Source organism: Microtus ochrogaster, linkage group LG1, assembly GCF_000317375.1.
Source record: "Microtus ochrogaster isolate Prairie Vole_2 linkage group LG1, MicOch1.0, whole genome shotgun sequence".
Classification (NCBI taxonomy): domain Eukaryota; kingdom Metazoa; phylum Chordata; class Mammalia; order Rodentia; family Cricetidae; genus Microtus; species Microtus ochrogaster.
In genome coordinates, this window is record NC_022027.1 from 10,989,184 (window position 1) to 11,006,601 (window position 17,418).

A 17,418-nucleotide genomic window follows, 5' to 3' on the forward strand; every position below is an offset into this window, starting at 1 on the left:
GTGGCTCACACTTTTAATCCCAGTACTCAGGAAGCAGAACCAGGTGGATCTCTGCGTTTGAGGCCAGCCTGGTCTACAGAACAAGTGCCAGGACAGCCAAGGCTACACAGAGAAACCCTGTCTAGAAAAGCCAAAAACCAAAACAAATAAAAAGGGGGGGGCATGACAAAAGACTGGATTCAAACAACACATGCCATATGAATGCCATGAACACACAGGACCTTCATGTTGGGGTGATTGCTCCAAATATTGAGGCGTTTAGTTTCCTCAGCATGGCCACCATTCCCTAAGCATTATATTCCCACAAAGTACTTGGACATTTTCTCCCTTCCAAATAGTATGTTGGTATTGTTAAGCTCAGCTGTTGTGCAATTAGTTCAAACTCTGAGTTTGTAATTTAAGTCAATGGGGTTACATTATTGTAAACAGAGGATGAGGCGCGCAAATCAAGATGATTAGAATTAATGAGGAGGAGCACAGCCCGGAGTGAAAGGGTGGCTAAATCCTCTCCTCCGTGGGAAGAATACTTTTCAAAAACAAACAAAAACAAAAACCTGAATCCGATACTTACAGATGGGTCCCACTTCTAGGAGATTGTCAAAAGAGCAGCAAGATGTGGTCCCCAGTGTAGCAACCACCTAGGAAGTGATAAAACAATCATTTTAGCTCCCATGTTGCCATTTTTATAACCCAGCCCCGCTTCCACAGCCATTGCTAGTGGATAGCCCAGGCACAATGTTAATGAATGTTTATGTGGAGATGGAAACCCATGAATCTGTGTTTAATCTTTTGGTTAAAGTATTTTAGCAGAAAAAGAGAGCAAACCTATGAACAACATTCTCATCTGTGGACTGGGGAGATGGCTCTGTGAAAGCAAAAGACCTGAGTTCAAATTCCTTGCTTCCAAATAAAACCTAGGGATGGCCCCGCGTGCTTGTAACTCCAGCATCAGGAGACAGACACCAGTGGATACTGGGGACTTTCTAGTCAGTTGACTTGGCCAAAACAGTGGGCTTCATGTTCAGTGAGAGATCCTACCTAAAAAAATAATACAAGCGCTGGAGAGGGGGGTCAGCAGTTAAGAGCACTTGCTGCTCTTATAGAAGACACGGGTTTGAGTCCCAGTGATTCCCAGAACCCACATGGCTGCTCACAATCGTCCATAACTCCAGTTTCAGGGGATCCAGTGGGCACCATGGGCACCAGGCCACACATGACGCACATACATATATGGAGGCAAAACATTCACATCATATGTATATGTATATGTATATGTATATGTATATGTATATGTATATGTATATGTATATGTATAGTGAGTGTTTTAAACATAATGTATGTGAATACATATATATGTATACTATGTGGTGTGGAAAGTCCTTCTGTATATGTGTTCCTTTTATTGGCTAATGAATAAAGAAACTGCTTGGATCTCTGACAGGGCAGAACAGAGCTAGGAAGGGAAAACTAAATTGAATGCTGGGAGAAAGAAGGCAGAGTCAGAGAGACACCATGGAACTGCCATGGAGCCGCCAAAGGGGAAAGACATGAGCTGCTAGGCCACTAAGTTTGTGGCAAAATATAAAATAATAGAAATGAGTTAACCAAAGATATAAGAGCTAGCTAGCAATATGCTTACATGATTGGTAAAGCAGCGATTTAAATAATATTGTTTCTGTGTGATTATTTCAGGTCTAAGCGACCAGAAACGAATGAGCAGTCTCCCCCAACAACTATTATTCTATATACTTTTTTGGTTTTTGAGATAAATAAGAAAAATAAATAAAATTCATTGGTTCACTACTTTGGATTTTGATAATGTTCTTTCTTTGATCTGTCATGGGTTCCCAATCAAGAGTGAGTAGATGCTTGTTCAAGTGTCCCCATAAATAGTTACACACACACCACACACACACACACTCAACCATAAATATACACCAGTCTGAGCTCTGCCCTATGAGGCTAGGAAGTGCTGATTTTAGCGGATGAACCCACATTTGTCCTATAAAAGGTTTTCAGGGAATGGTTCCTTGAATAGAGATGAAGGAATTCAGTCATGTGAATTCCTATGTGTTACTTCATCAGCTTTACCTACTAGAGATAAGAACATAGTTCCCATAGAATCAAGAGTTTAGATATTTTTCACCTATTTTTGGTGTGTGTCTGAGTGTGCGTGTATGTATACAAAGCACAGAGCAAGCACATCAGAGGTGACACACACTGAGGCCAGCTGGGGTGTGTGGAGGTGTGGACCCACACATCAGAACATTGTTCAAGAGTGTGCCTCAATGTCCTTACTCTGGGACTTTTCTTATCCAGAATTCCATTGTTCTCAAAGATTTGCTTCAGGACTGGAGAGATGGCTCAGTGGTTAAGAGTACTGACTGCTCTTCCAGAGGACCTGGGGTCAATTCCCAGGCCCCACATGGCAGCTAACAACTGTCTGTAACTCCAAGATCTGACACCATCACACAGAGATACATGCAGGCAAAATACCAATGTATGTAAAATATAAATAAATTATATTTTTAAAAAAAAATCAAAGATTTGCTTCAACCTTCAAAAGCTCCGTGAGAAAGTTCTACTGGTGCTGGCTGTGACGCTGAAGTGTTCTGAGAAAACATGGAGTACTGTGAGTCATGCAATGTGAAATAAAACCTGGAATTCACTGTAGAATCCATCCTCTCAGTACCTTGTGCTGCTGGTACCCATGGTGTTCATTTGTGTGACTGTCTCTTTTTCTAGGCCCACAATGTTCTTAAAACCAGGTCTTTACGTTGGTGGGAATTTGTACCTTGCTAGACCTGGAATGGATGCTAAAATGTATTTGCTGAACTGATACGTTCCAAATGACAAGAAAAAGTCTTGTTTATGAAAGCCAAGGGCCAGCTGGATTCATAGAGGCCCTGCTGTCGGGAGAGTGAACTTTCTCCTCAGGCTTGACGGAAACATGAAATTTCGTGCACCCTTGTGTTCAGCACACGTCAAATGTCAAGGGTACATAACTGTTCAAGTCTCTCCAGAAATAGTGTCACAAAAAGCTATTTGAACAAAGTTTGCACCCTTGTGTCAAGTCCCCTGCTCCAATAATATCAGCTACACCGCAGGACCCAAGTGTTACTTCGGCAGATCAGAAATTCAGGCATAGTTATCTGGAATGGCCTTTCTGGCTCCATTACACAGATGACCACCTCTTTTTGTTCTGAAAGCCAAACCTACCTCTCGGCAAGATTCTACTGTCTTGCCAGGTAACCCGGCATCTGTGGGTCACTCACCGGACTGCCTGGGCCCTGCTACTCACAGAGAGGCCTGGGCTGGTGGAGATACTTGGCACTATTTCTCCTGGGTAGTACCTTTGAGTACTACGGGGGACTGACTACCAGGGACCAGAGTTTTTCTGTCTCCAGTTGTAGGAGAGAGGCAAGGCAGGTGCTGGCTAGTCTCTGACAGCCTCTCTCTATCAGTCATCTGTAGCCACAAAGATCAGCTCCTAACAGACCTGGCCTCAGGCTTAGCAGAGGCAAGCATTTAAATACAGGCTTTGCAATTATGTGTGTCTCTGGTGACTCAGCAGATGATGAAGTCACCCCCCTGAAGGTAGTTTGTTATCTTATTCACAGCCCCAGGGAAGAAGAGCCTGTTGTATTGTGGGGTGGACTATAGGGAACCCGTGCAGAAACTCCAGGACCTGTTGGAGGGGGGGGCATGCAGCCTTTCCCTTGGTGCTCATGGGAAGTTGCAGTCAAGGCAGGCAAAGAGAAGCTGCTTTGACTAATTTTTAGAGGCTCAGGCTGCCTTTAATTATTCGGAACCTGGCTGTTTCAGAGGTAAACAGGAAGACAACACCCTGAAGAAAGAACCTCACTGAGGCTCTTCCTTGGCTAGTGCGCATATAAATAGCATATGAATATTGGATTTGCCACTCCATCTTTGATTCAGAAGAGGAAGGCTCTCTAGGGACAGAAAAGCAATAAAGGCTGTGAGCGGTGACACAGGCTGCTATTCTAGCTTTTAGGGGTGGAGGCAGTGACATCTCAAGTTTGAGGTCAGTTTGGACTATGTAGGAAAACCATCTCAGGGCAGGGAAGAGAGCTCAGCAAGTAAAGATTCTTGCCACCCAGCTTGATGACCTAGGCTTGGTTTCCGGGACCCATGTGGTGGAAGGAGAGAGTTGCTTCCTCCAAGTTATCCTCTGGCCTCCACATATACAAAAAACAAATGCCTTTCTTTCTTTCTTTCTTTCTTTCTTTCTTTCTTTCTTTCTTTCTTTCTTTCTTTCTTTTCTTCTTTCTTTCTTTCTTTACAAAAAACAAAAACAAAAATCAAATAAGAGAGAGAAAGAGAGCCCTGGGTATGAAGCTCAGTTGTATTGCCTTGCTGGACTGCTTGCCAGGCCCCATCTTCCTCACTCAATGTAAAATAATGGACACAGGACTTGTCCAGTGTGCAAGATACTAGTGGGCTTCCAAGCTCTCTGTTTCCAGGCTTTCCTGGAGCCTCAGACTCCTCTAAATCTCAACCTGGTGTCTTCACTTGATGCATTCAACCTTCTCCACCCTTGCCTCATTCAACCTGGAGCCTCAGACTCCTCTAAATCTCAACCTGGTGTCTTCACTTGATGCATTCAACCTTCTCCACCCTTGTCTCATTTGTACAAGATGAGTCACGCCGTGAGCCTCAGGCACACACGTGTGGCTTTTCTCTGGTATCTGTAACCTCATCCTGATATCTAACTGAATATTAAAATGCCTTGCTTTAGGTACCTGGATAGCTAGGTCAGTTCATCATAGGACTTTTAAAATGCTTCATCTGTGTTATTCTGGGTAAAACTGCAGTTTCAGTAAAAACAGATTGACTCAAGACATTAATAGTGCGCTATCGCCTCCATTTGTGTCTCTTAGAGAGGACATGACTGCCATGTAGCAATTGCTGAAGCTTCATCTCATTTTCTCATCTAAACACTAATTGGCCTAAGTACAATAATTTCTGCTGTTAAATTCAGACACGCTAAACATTTGCTTGTTAAAATCAGCTTTTATCTATTACTGGGTGCACAAAGAATACAGAGGATGATTTCTGCCAAATATGATTACTGCTTATCGCCTGAGATGAGCTTTTGGTCAACATAAATGTTCGTTCTTTGATATGCACACAAAGTATTGATTTATTTATAATGAGCTTGAAACAACGGCGCACAAACAATCACATTCTGGAAGGAGCCTTGCTGGAGAATAAGAAATGAGTGACTGTTTTTAAGGCTTCGCTGGTGAAGTCTGGTTGCTCTGAGTGTCTCCTGAGTAGATCATCACAATGGCCCATCCAAGAGTGCGTGGCCAGGGGCAGATCAATGGTGATACCACTAGCCACACCTTTGGAACACAGTGGTCCCGAGTGCTTGCCACAGACCCCTGTCCACTTGAACTGCGGAGGAGTTGTGAATGGGCAGGGAGACCTAAGATGGCGAGGCATCAGGGGGCTGCATGGACAGTGTTCTAATAGCTTGTCCGCGTGCCACAGAGCTACAAGTCAGCCTGTCCTAATTCTCAGAAGCCATATTAAAGCTAGCACCTGCTCTGCTCCAGGCTCTGATTACCCCGGCTCAGCAGCGCTCAGTGACGCTAACCTGATTTCAGTGTGCTCTGCAGAGCCCTAATCACATTTGTGCAGCAGGAGGGGGCAGGAGCCAGAGCAAGCCTCTATCTTCAGAGCCTGCGGCCTTTCTGCTAGTGACGGAGCCTGGGTGACCTCCTCCCCTGCTGTCCCCACCCCACCAGCCCTTTTCCCTCACGTACGTGCCTTGCGGGCATTGCCCTTTGCTGATGTTATTAGGTTGGCTTTATTGGAGAAGCAAACTATCATGGAAGAAAACAGAAAGAGAGACGCTTTATTGTAGGACTCTGGTCCATGGAAGGACAGAGTCGGTGATCTTAGGCAGATCAGACTCTGCCAAATAGGCCTCTTATCCTGACTAATGGGTATCCAGCTTGAGGGGCCTGCAACTCTTGACATATACTGAAGGTTACATACCTGTAACACACATGTACACATGCAAATACTTCTGACCACCACGGAGCATTAGGGAACTAAGGCAAAGCCTAGCTCCTACTCATTCTTCGTCTGGGGCAGGAGGCTGTGTCCTAGGTGAACAGTCCCAAGCTTGCACCTTGAAATAGCAAACCATTTGCACTGTCTCAAATATCCTGTGCTCGTTCACACTGATGAATGTTGTCAGTCCTCATTCCTTTAACAAAAAAATGCAATGCACCATGAATCCCTGCCTGTCCAACCTCTAAGATATAGTTGCTATGGTGTTGCTTAGCAACAAGGCATTATTGATCCTCTTCTGCATTGATGTGAGAGTTCCTTCTGTGTGCTGTGATTACCATTAACGAATAAAGAAAACTGCTTTGGACCTATAAGAGGACAGAACTTAGGTAGATTGGTGGGGGCGGGGGGAACTAAACTGAATTCTGGGAGAAAGAAGGGCAGAGTCAGAGAGAAGTCATGTAGCCCCATTGGAGAAAGACGCTGAAACTTTAGCCGGTAAGCCACAGGCAGGTGGTGATACACAGATTAATAGAAATGGGTAAAATTAATATGTAAGAGTTAGCCAATAAGAAGCTAGGAAACAAACAAGCGGCCTCCTTCAACATTGCATCTTCTCCTCTTGTCTGTATTTGTAGTTATCATGAAACGGTGCAAAGAGCAGGCATATCTATTATCTTTGCCGTGAAAAACCATTCCAAGAGGAAATAGATGATGGTTGGTCAGATACCCTCAGGGTTGGTAAAGGTACACTGAGATACAAGCATTTGTCAAATGTTTGAATGCTTGAATGAACTGTGGCACTTTCCTTTGTGCCAGTGTGTAGGACTGGTGATATCTGTGACTTCTGTCTGCAGAACGGCAAGGTTCTTTCTCCTCGAATGTTTTCTCCAGTTCGGTTCATTAAAGCACAGTTCAAAAAATTGCATATTGTTTCTCTCTCCCCTCCTGCATGAAAATAAAACTTGACTCTACTTCCATGAACTGTGCAGTCTTCGCTTCAGTGCTTGTGTTTCTCCTTATGTGGTTTCTCCAACTGAGCACACGAATACAGTTGACCCTCTGTATCTGAGGTTTGATTTGAGGTTGAGTTCTAACAACTTGACACTGCTTAGGTGGCCAAGAATCTGAGACTAAATAGGCCACGGAGCTAGGAGAAAAACCAAACACTACTGCTCTGTGACACGAACATATCCATACAGCGAGCCCTAATGACATCCTGCTCTACTCATAGATCACTGTTTCGCTCAGTCCTCGTCAGAGAAGCTTCCTCCTGCAGTAGATAGGAGCTAACACAACTGGACAGTGTGAAGAGAGTGGGAGAACTTGGGACACTCAGCTCTAAAAGGGAGGTATTCAGCCAATCACTCCCCCATACACAAGAGAAGGCAAAAAGGTTGTAAGAGCCAGAGAGGATGAAGGGCACTAAAGAAACAGTGTCTTCCAGAAACAACAGGACTAATGCACATGTGAACTCGCAGGGACCGTGGCAGCATGCACAGGGCTGCACAGGGTTACACTAGACAGGGTCCCCGTACTGGGCTGGGGAAGCACACAGGAACTTCCACCCACGGCTAATCATCTGGCTCTAAATAACAACTGCTTGCAATGGGAAAATTAGTCTCACTGGGTATGCAAACCACACTTAAGGGCAGGCATATGCGCAGCAGGAGATGGCCAGCGCAAAATCAACTCAAAAGTGTTTTTGAGGGCTGGAGAGATGGCTCAGAGGTTAAGAGTGCTGACTGTTCTTCCAGAGGTCCTGAGTTCAATTCCCAGCAACCACATGGTGGCTCACAACCATCTGTAATGAGATCTGGTGCCCTCTTCTGGCATGCAGTAATACATGGAGGCAGTACACTGTATTGTATACATAATAAATAAATCTAAAAACAAAATCTTTTAAAAAAAAGTGTTTTTGAAGGTTTTTGTTTTGTTTTGTTTTTGTCTCATCTTGCTTTATGTTGACTCTTTTTTCTTTCTTGTATATTGTGACTTCTAATTTTGTGGTTTTATGGTATGCGTGTGTAAGTATTTCTTGTGATCTTTCTTTGTTTCTCATTCCTTTTTTTAAATTTTATTAACAGTAGTAATTTTTTTTTTTCAAGACAGGACTTTTCTGTAGTTTTGGTGCCTGTCCTGGTACTCCCTCTGTAGACCAGTCTGGCTTCAGACTCACAGAGATCCATCTCTCTCTGCAACCCGAGTGCTGGAAATAAAGGTGTGCATCACCACTACCTGGCCCTTCTTTTTTGTTTGTTAGCTTGTTCATTTTATTTTATTTTATTTTTGTTATTATTATTATTATTATTATTATTATTATTATTAGCCTGCTTGTTTTCTTAAGAGAAACAATGTGTGGGGTTGGAAAGGTGAGGAGGTAGGGGAACTGGGAGGAGATGAGAGAGGGGAAGCCATGATTAGAATATATTGTACAAAAATAACTATTTCCAATTGGAAGTGAAATTTTAAAAGTATTAGGAAAAAAATCCAGAAAGTTCTAAAAAGAAACACTTTTATTTGCTAGGCATGAAGTATCGTGTGCCGAATCATGAATAAAATGATGTGTAGGCATTTGCTTTAGACATCAGAAGCCCTTAAAATACATAGGAAGACACCAAGGTTATATGCGCATAGTGTGGGCTCTCATACAAGGCACCTGAGAATCCACAGGCATCCTGGAAACAATATCCTGTGGAGAGTGAAATACATCTGTATGCATAAACCTCTCATTTCTGTACATTTTCCACAAGCCCAATGTATATATTGAATGTAAACATTTCATTACAAAAAAATTAAACTGAGCCCAGCACTGCAGGAAATTTGAGAGTGTGCTGGTTAGTTTTTTGTCAACTTGACACAAGCAAGGGAATAGGGAACCTCAACTGAGAAAATGCTCCTATCAAATTAGCCTGTAAGCAAGTCTGTGGGGACATTTTCTTGATTAATGTGTGATGTGAGAGGGCCAAGCTCACTATGGGAATTGCTACCTCTGGGCAGAAGGTCTGGATTGTATAAGAAAGCCGAGCACACCACGAGAACAAGCCAGCAAGCGTGATTCCTCCATGGCCTCTGTTTTCCTTCCTGCCTCCAGGTTTCTGACTTGAGATCCTGCCCTGACTTCCCTTCAGATTGACTGTGATTGGGTTGTGTAAGTTAAATAAACAGTTTCAGCCCCAAGTTGCATTTGGTCAGTGTTTATCACTGCAACAGAAAACAAAATAGGACAGGGGATATTATACACCATCTAGACAGAAATCAGAAAGGCAGAAGCAAGTCTCTTCCTATCAATCATCGCTAGGAAGAACAGACGGACTGGGGAAATCGCTCAGTTGGTAAAGTATCTGCAATGCAAGCCTGAGGATTGGAATTTGATCCCCAGCGTCCATGGAAAAAGTTGGGCGTGGCGGTATGCGCCTGTAATCCCAGAGCTTGGGGAGGGGGTGACAACCGGTGAGGGCCTAGAGCTCACTTCATCACCTAACCTAGCTCCAAGTTCAGGGAGGAACCCTGTCTCAGAAATTCAGATGGAGAATAACGGAAAAAGATATCCAACACTGACAGCTGTTTTCCACACGTCCACACACAAGGACACTTGTACACATACTACTGCATATACATACATACACGCACACGGACATGCATACACGACACCAAACACAAACAAAAAAAGACTAGAAACTCTGGTATATGTTACAACATAGAAGAACCCTGAAGACCTTATGCTAAGTGAAAAATATCTTTCATGAAAAGAGGTATTTTAAGGTACTTGAAGCAAAAAATTTATAGACACACAAAATACAAGCGATTTCCAGGAGCTTAAGGGAGTAGGCGTTACTACTTAATGGACACAAAATTTCAGTCTTGTGAGAAGAAAGGAATTTGATGCATTGGCAAAGGGTAATGATTGCATATATACTAATCATTTGAACATTTGTTAGTTTAGTAAGTTGCCCATGCAGGTGCAGAGTTGCACAGAAAACTTGTAATATTCGCTTCTAGAGTAAAACAATAGCAATGATTATTTTGAAAGCTCATATTTCATAACAGACACCCAGATGGTTCCTGGCCTACAGTAGTGTGACTCCAAACTTTTCAAACTTATGGCAGTGTGGCAGTGATACACAGCCAAAACCTTAGGTCTAATGTACTAAACAGCACTGAAAAACACATTTGGAAGTGGTTAATGTATTTTATACTATGTGTGTTTCCCCTAAATCAAAATTTAAAAAAAAAATGACAGAGGATAAAGTGGGGACAACATAGCAGTAACAAAAGAGTAACTTTTCATGATGCCAAAGGGTCAGTTCCCCCAAGGAAACAACAGCCCTTATTGGTATGCATCCCTCAACAAAATACAGGAATTAAAAATTGATAGCCCTGTACAAAGAAACAGATGAGCCAACCCTCGCAGTTAAAGACTCTTAATACTCTCCTACCAGGAATAGATAGATCCAAGAGACAGAAATTTGATAAAGATGTACTTGAATTGAAAAGTACCATCAATCATTTGACCTAATTAAATCTGTAAAATACTTCACATAATGATCATAGAATATCTTCTTCACATGTTTACGTGGAACATTTACTAACGCAAGCCACTTTCTGGGTCATGAAACACATCTTAATAAATTTGCAAGAATAGATATTGTACAGGATACAGTCTTAAATTACAGTGGAATTTAATGAGAAATAAGTGACCAAAATATAGCTAAATTACACCCCAAATTCTGAATAATCATAAAACCCATTTCTAAATGTCTTAAGAAAATTCTCAAAAAAATAGTAAAAGGTACTTCAGCTCATAGAAAATGACACTACAATTCAAGATAATTTATCACCAAGTGAAATTGCTTAGAGAGAGATTTATAGCACTGAATGCATCTACTTGAATAAAGAAAATCTAAAATCTATAGCCCGAATGATTACCTTAGAAAACTAGTAAAGGAAGAAAATTAAGTGCAAAGTGAACATAAGAAAATAAAAAGAAGTGTCAATAAACCAATGAAATGGAAAATAGTAAAAAGTTGATTCTTTGAAAAGATCAATAAATATGATGGCCTTCTAGCCGTATTAGCTAAAACAAAAAAGTAAAGTCACAAATTACTGATATTAAAGTGGAAACTGGAATCATCACTGCTGATCTCATTGACACTGGAATGATGATAAAGAATATGATGGGCTCTAATCTCATAGACATTAAAGGAATAATAAGAAATATCATGGGCTCAGTGTCCACAAATTTAAAGACGCAAATGAAATGCATAAATTTCTTGAGAGACTTAATGTAAATCTTACATAAAGATAAATAGATAATCTCAGTAGAGCTGCATGTATTGAAATTGTGTCTGTAGTCAGTAACTTCCAAAAAAAAAAAAAACATAGCCCACCATGCCCAACTGGACTCCTTGGTTGCTCCACTGATCAACGTGATAATAGCCACGCGTCTCATGATCGATATTGACAATTGAATCTAAAGTTTATAACCAAGAGTCAAAAACCTCAAAAAGAAAACAAAATTATTTTTGAACAATAATATTAGAGTTCTGATTCCACCTTAGCCAACGTACTACAAACCTGCAATAACCAAGGCAGTGTGGTCTTCTAGAAAATGAAAGAAAAGGCCAGACCAACAGACCAGAAATAGGTCTACACATGTAAGCCAAGCGTTGACAAAGGAGGAATGGTTGTTTAATGGAGGAAGTGTAATTTTTCAACAGACGACTCTGGAACAACGGCCCATCACAACACACACACACACACACACACACACACACACACTCAAAGGACTCTAAACACATTTTCCTTCTTTCACAAAAATCAGCTGAAAGTAGATGATAAATTTAAGGATAAAGTAGAAAACTACAAAGCTCCTAGACTGTAACTCTGGAGAAAATCTATCTGGTCATGGTGTTGAATCAGTTGGCTGGAGTTCTTTTGTTCTGTTTATACAGAAATAATGTGTAGCCAAGGAGACAACCTTCAAGTTCTGCGTGCTTTTGTTCCCCTTGGTGTTTTGCAGCCGTGAGTGATGGCAGCAAGCAGGTGGGAGCAGCAGCAGGTGGTACCTTCTAGTGTTACAGTCTTCATGCATGCCTTGGATATTGGGACTCTAAGCCCTGTACGTGCTCCAGCCCTTGTGTAAGCCTAGAAAGCTGGGATTTTTCAGCCCTTGGTTGTAATTAGGGTTGAAGTTTGTGGGCAGCGGGAGAATAAGGAAGGATTTCTCAGCTCTTGACAGCAACCAGTGTCACAGATCTTGTGTAGGCCAAGGAAGTTGGGATTCCTTAACCCCATACCCTGCCCAGTGCTACGTGCTAGCCCTGGGGCATCTGAGCCCTTTGGTCCTAAAGATCTGACAGTTCTCTGGAATTCCTCTGGCAACCAGGGCCTGCAGTTTTTCTTTTCTGACACCGTCTAGTCTTTTATCCTCCTTCCGTCTCAGCTGTCCACCCTCTCCTGCCGCCCCTCTTCTTGGGCCCTTCTTCAGCCCGCCCTAGCTGCTCTCAGACTCTTCATCTGATTCTTCCTCAGCTGTCAAGCAGCTGCTTTGCCTCTTTCACAGCCCGGCCTGCCAACTGCTCAGCTGTCACTGCCACTGCCACTCTGCTGCCTTTGCCACCATTGCTGCTCTGCTCGCGCGCGCTCTCTCTCTCTCTCTCTGCCGCTCAGCCACACTACTGGAGGAAAAAAAAAAAACCACTGGAGAGAATTCCTTTATTAGGCCTTAATATTGCAACTCCAGGGAAGGCAGCCCAGGAGAGTACGTGGGAGCCGATACACTTAGTGGTCTGGAAAACCTGGGAGCACAGCCTGAGGACAGCATTTAGGCAGTCACTGCCATTTGTTTTGGCCCCACGTAGCTTGGTCTCTTAGCACCAATCACACCACTGAGACTTCAGTGGGATCAGTCACAGCCTTGCTGTTTTACCACCAGTCACAGTAGTTCCTTTGCTAGGCCGATGTAGGTGTGGTTTCCTTTTGGCCCAAGTGAAAATGGTTGCGGGGTTATATAGAGCTCATGGAAGCATGGGATAGCAAGAAGGCTGCCACAAACGGTTTCCATCAGCCCTTGCTGGAGTAGTCGACGCAGTCAGCTGAGGCTGGCTGTGTTGTAGTTTTCCTAGGGTGTCTGTGAAATGTTCGCCATGGCTGGTGCTAGCGTAAGGGTAGCTGACTACTTGACGGACGGTTCTGTTGCAGCTAAGGCAGCAAAAGGGAGTCTAAGGCTGCTAATTAGGGAGTCAAACTATGTCGTTTGTCTACGTGTTTAATTATTTATGAGAAATGAGCATTGCTAGGAGTTCTTCAGGACTTTGTCATTAACACTAACAGTGTTTGCTGTTGCCATGAGCCTGTTTTTTTGTTTTTTTTTTTTTTTTTTAATCAGCAGTGTTTAACACTACCTCAGGAAGGGAAATGTCCCTCTCACCATCTTAAGGCCTGGCCTGCGGGAAGAATTGATAAATTGCACTTCACTGAAATTAGATATGTTTAACCAAAGACAGAAGACACGATTCAGAGAGTATAATAACAAGCTACAGGCTGTGAGCAGACGTTTGGAAACCACCAAGTCAGTATGGAAACTTTGCGTTCTATTTTTCTTCTGGGAACCGGGGCTATGGCTTGACTGTGGAATGTCCCTCACAGGCTTGTGGATTTCAACACTTGCACAGATGGTCGTCCAGCTTTAGAATGTTGCAGAACATTCCGGACATGGGGCCTTGCTATGGGAAATGGGTCATTGTGGGGCAGGCCTTACGGGTTCTTGGCCAGCTCCCTTCTTGCCTGAGCTCTCTGCTTTTTGATGCTGATATGATCAAACAGCTGTCTCACATTCCAGCTGTTCTCCAAGCAGCCCCTGCTGCCATCTGATAGGCTGTGTCCCTGAAACCACGCGCCAGAATAATCCTTTCCTTCTTGAGTTATTTCTGTTAGGTATTCTGTGGTAGCAGCAGCCTAAAACTGCCCTATCAAAATCAATCTGTTACTTTAATAAAAAAAAAATCAACCCAGGTTTTGACATTGGTGGTTTTTGAAGGAGAGAGTCAGTGTCTTTAAGGGTGCAGCTCCTGGTATGTCAACTCTTCTCCAGTGGATGGTCTCACACCCATGGGCAACACAGAGTAGACTCAGTGGGTTATTAAAAAAAAAAAAAAAAAAAAAAAGACGTAAGTTTAGGAGTAGATAGAGATGTGGGTAGTTCTGAAAAGAATTAGGGAGAGAAATTGGGGGTTAAGATGATCAAGGTGCATTGTGCAAAAGTCTCTGGGGATTCATAAAAATTTTTATTTAAAAAAGAAAGCATTTAAAAAATCAACATAAGGGCTGGAAAGATGACTCGGTGGCTGAGAGCACATACTGTTTTTGCAGAAGTTCCAATTTCAGTTCCTAGTACCTGTTATGGGGCAGCTCACAGCCGCCTGTTACTACCTGTAGCTCCAAAGGAACCCAACACCTTCCTTGGGACTCTGGGGGTACCTGTATAACCCCTATACATACATACAGATCTACGCACATATACACATATTCCTGCACACAGACACACACACTTTAAAAAGCCTTTAAAATTCCATCAACCATTTAGAACACAGACAAAAGAAATGGCTTCACATCTAACCAAAAAATGTATATCCATATGAAAAGATATTTAACACTGACAGTAACCAAAAAAATGATCATGCCCCTCAGAGATATTACCCTCCTAGATAGAACTAAAATAAAAAATGACCGCACCAAAAGGCTTGCAAGGAAGCAAAAGCACCTAATTTTTTTCAAGCTAAATAGTGGGTGTGCAAAACAAGACAGTCAGTCCAGAGAACATTTTGTTAATTTCTTTAAAAATGTATCCCAAAGAAATAAGACTATTTCTCTATACAAATACCTATGCATTGATATTCACAGATATTTGATTTGCAGTAGTTGAAAAATGAGAGCAAATCAAAGCATTTCTCAGTAGGTGATGGGCGGACAAGGCGTGGGTTAAACATAGCCTGGTACCAAATCTGTGGCGGAGCAGTAAAAAGGAAGACATGCGATACCTGGTGGGGGGGAGGTCGCAAAGGCACATGACTGAGTAAAAAGATGCTAATCTCAGTTTTTCACACACTGTATGATCCCATTTCTATAACATTTTCAATATTGCAGACTCTTAGAACATAAACCAGATTGTGAAGATAATGGGAGACAAGAAGGCAAGAGTAAAAAAAGGAACCACAGGAAATAAGATTATTTCAGGGGAAAAAAAATTCAGTATTTTTGTTTTGGTTTGGTTTGGTTTTTTGAGACTGGGTTTTACTGTAGCTTTGGAGCCTGTTCTGGAACGAGCTCTTGTAGACCAGGCTGGCCTCGAACTCACAGAGATCTGCCTGCCTCTGCCTCCTAAGTGTTGGGATTAAAGGCATGCGCCACTACCACCCAGCAAACATTTCAGTAGTTTAACTAACTGAGTAGTTGGGGGATTCCATAGTTCTAAAGATACAAACACAGTAAACAAGGGCCAATTTCTGGGTTGTAATGTTATAGTGCAATTATATGACCTGTAAGCCAGGCGGTGGTGGTACACGCCTTTAATCCCAGCCCTCGGGAGGCAGAGGTAGGTTGATCTGTGTGAGTTAGAGGCCAGCCTGGTCTACAAGAGCTAATTCCAGGACAGCCCCTAAAGCTACAGAGAAACCTTGTCTCAAAAAAAACAAACAAACAAAATATATGACCTGTAATACTTGGGGCAAAATGGGTATAGAATCCCTTTGCTTTCATTTTTAAAAGAGTTCTCTCTTATTATTTTAAATTGTATGTTTGTGTCTGCATATAGGTACATGCATATGAGTGCAGGCATCCACAGAGGCCAGAGCCATTCAATCTCCCTGGAAGTAGAGTGTAGACACCTGACACAGGTGTTGGGAACCAAATGTTTTTTTTAAAGAAGGAAAGCACAGAAAAAGGCATACAAGAGAGTTGACACTCAGGGGAACAGATGGAAGGCCGTGTAATCATAACCCTAAAATGAAAAGAGGGGGGAAATGAACAGACATGAACTATGAAGAAGACCATGGGTACTTCCCCAAACTGGTATCAGAATCACCTTAGACTCAAGAAATTTCATGAAACTGAAATAGAAGAAATACAAGAAACAATTCTCTTTGAGTCATGGTAAAAATAAAACTGCCTAAAAATCAAGATGACAAACAAATCCTATAAGCCACCGGGAAAAGGAATGCCGCTTTCCCCCTGATCTCCCTGCAGGCAGCAATAACCCTGACAACAGGCATCTCACCAGACATCACAGAAGAAAGTCAACAAATGGAGATGTGCTTCCTCCTTAGCATTTGATGCTCAGCCTTAATGGTTAGTGTTGATCCTCAACTTGATGGGATCTAGAGCCACCTAAGAGATGGGCCTCCGGGAAAGCCTGTAGGGCATTATCTTGACTGTGCTAACAGATATGGGAAACCTATCGTAATTGTAAACAGGACTATTTCCTGGGCAGGCAATTGGACTGTCAAAAGCGGAAAAGCCATGAGCTCAAAATACCCAAGAAGGACCTTGAAAGGTGGCCAGGCTGTTAAGAGAACTGGCTACTCTTCCAGAGGACTGTTGTTTGATTCCTAGCTCACAGTCATCTATAACTCCGGTTTCAGGAGACCTGATACCCTCGACCACGAGGAACACTACACACAAGCCATGCACAGAGTCCATCCAAGTAAAATGAGAAATAAAATAAAAATCTTAAAAATCAAGCAAAGCAAAAGCACCCTTCTGTCATTAGATTGTTTTTGCCAGGGTATTCTATCAGTAAAATTGTCTTCCAAAAGCAAATGGCAAAGAAAGATGTTTTCATGAAAATAAAGCCAGAAGACCACATTGTTGATTCACTAGAATAAATTCTAAATGTCTTCCAAACAGAAGAAAGTAAGAAATATAAAACATATGGTTGTTAATGGGCTGATATGGTAGATTTACCTAAATTTATGTTGCTCTTGTAAAATTGCAATGTCTAGTAGACTTTAAGCACATATAGATTTAAATGTATACTAATAATCACACAAAAGGTGATGGGAAGGTATAATAAAATAATATATAACCAGCAAGATAAAAAGGAAGAGAATAGAACAACTTCAAAACACTCAATTTTTAAAATGTCAAAAAAGTAGAGAAAAAAGTAAGTGAGCCAAACAAAAAACAATTACTAAGATGGTAAATAACATTTAAATCCATCAGTGATTAATTTTGGTGATTAACCATCAGTGATTAATCAGTGGAGAACTGGGTAGCAGTTGTTACAGAGGAAGGAGGTACTTCTTAACAGCAAGCCTCCCTTAATTAAAAAGTGAGACTTCTAGTTTTTCCAGCACCATTTGTTAAAGGTGCGGT

The 17,418-nt window shown here is 42.1% G+C and overlaps 1 protein-coding gene across 3 annotated transcripts in view; it reads right to left on the reverse strand.

Moving 5' to 3' along the window:
- The window catches only part of Ddc (dopa decarboxylase), an 80,356-nt gene that overhangs the window by 32,318 nt on the left and 30,620 nt on the right, over positions 1-17,418 (reverse strand). For all 3 annotated transcript variants that reach the window (XM_005359217.2, XM_026784953.1, XM_026784954.1), the window contains exon 7: positions 572-638. In XM_005359217.2, coding sequence (XP_005359274.1) covers positions 572-638 — 67 coding nt within the window. The remainder of the gene's footprint in view (positions 1-571; positions 639-17,418) is intronic.